This window comes from Octopus bimaculoides, chromosome 6, assembly GCF_001194135.2.
Source record: "Octopus bimaculoides isolate UCB-OBI-ISO-001 chromosome 6, ASM119413v2, whole genome shotgun sequence".
NCBI lineage: Eukaryota > Metazoa > Mollusca > Cephalopoda > Octopoda > Octopodidae > Octopus > Octopus bimaculoides.
This window is the reverse complement of record NC_068986.1, coordinates 104,043,472-104,044,036: the sequence shown is the minus strand read 5'-3', so window position 1 is coordinate 104,044,036 and position 565 is coordinate 104,043,472. Positions and strand designations below refer to the sequence as shown.

General features: G+C 44.8%; 1 protein-coding gene across 2 annotated transcripts in view; it reads right to left on the bottom strand.

The window, feature by feature from the left end:
• LOC128248054 (uncharacterized) overlaps nucleotides 1-565 on the bottom strand; it is a 6,805-nt gene that overhangs the window by 808 nt on the left and 5,432 nt on the right. The window contains exon 3 of one of the 2 annotated variants that reach the window (XM_052968444.1): nucleotides 422-489. The exons of the other annotated variant lie outside the window; for it this stretch is intronic. Within the exon in view, the coding sequence (XP_052824404.1) occupies nucleotides 422-489 (68 nt within the window). The remainder of the gene's footprint in view (nucleotides 1-421; nucleotides 490-565) is intronic. 2 annotated transcript variants of the gene reach the window in all.

The following is a 565-nucleotide window of genomic DNA, read 5'->3' as shown; positions in this document are numbered from 1 at the left end:
AGTAAGTGTAGACGCAGGGGTAGCTGTGTGGTAAGTGTAGACGCAGGGGTAGCTGTGTGGTAAGTGTAGACGCAGGGGTAGCTGTGTGGTAAGCATAGGCACTGGAATAGCTGCGTGGTAAGTAGCTTGCTTACCAAACACATGTTTCCGGGTTCATTCCCACTGCGTGGCACCTTGGGCAAGTGTCTTCTACTATAGCCTCGGGCCGACCAAAGCCTTGTGAGTGGATATGGTAGACGGAAACTGAAAGAAGCTCGTCGTATATACGTATATGTATATATATATATGTGTGTGTGTGTGTGTGTTTTTGTGTCTGTGTTTGTCCCCCCCAACATTGCTTGACAACCGATGGTGGTGTGTTTGCGTCCCCGTAACGTAGCGGTTCGGGAAAAGAGACCGATAGAATAAGTGCTAGGCTTACAAAGAATAAGTCCTGGGGTCGATTTGCTCGACTAAAGGCGGTGCTCCAGTATGGCCGCAGTCAAAAAACTGAAACAAGTAAAAGAACAAAAGAGTAAATATGTATTGTATACATATATATATATGTATATACATACATATATAT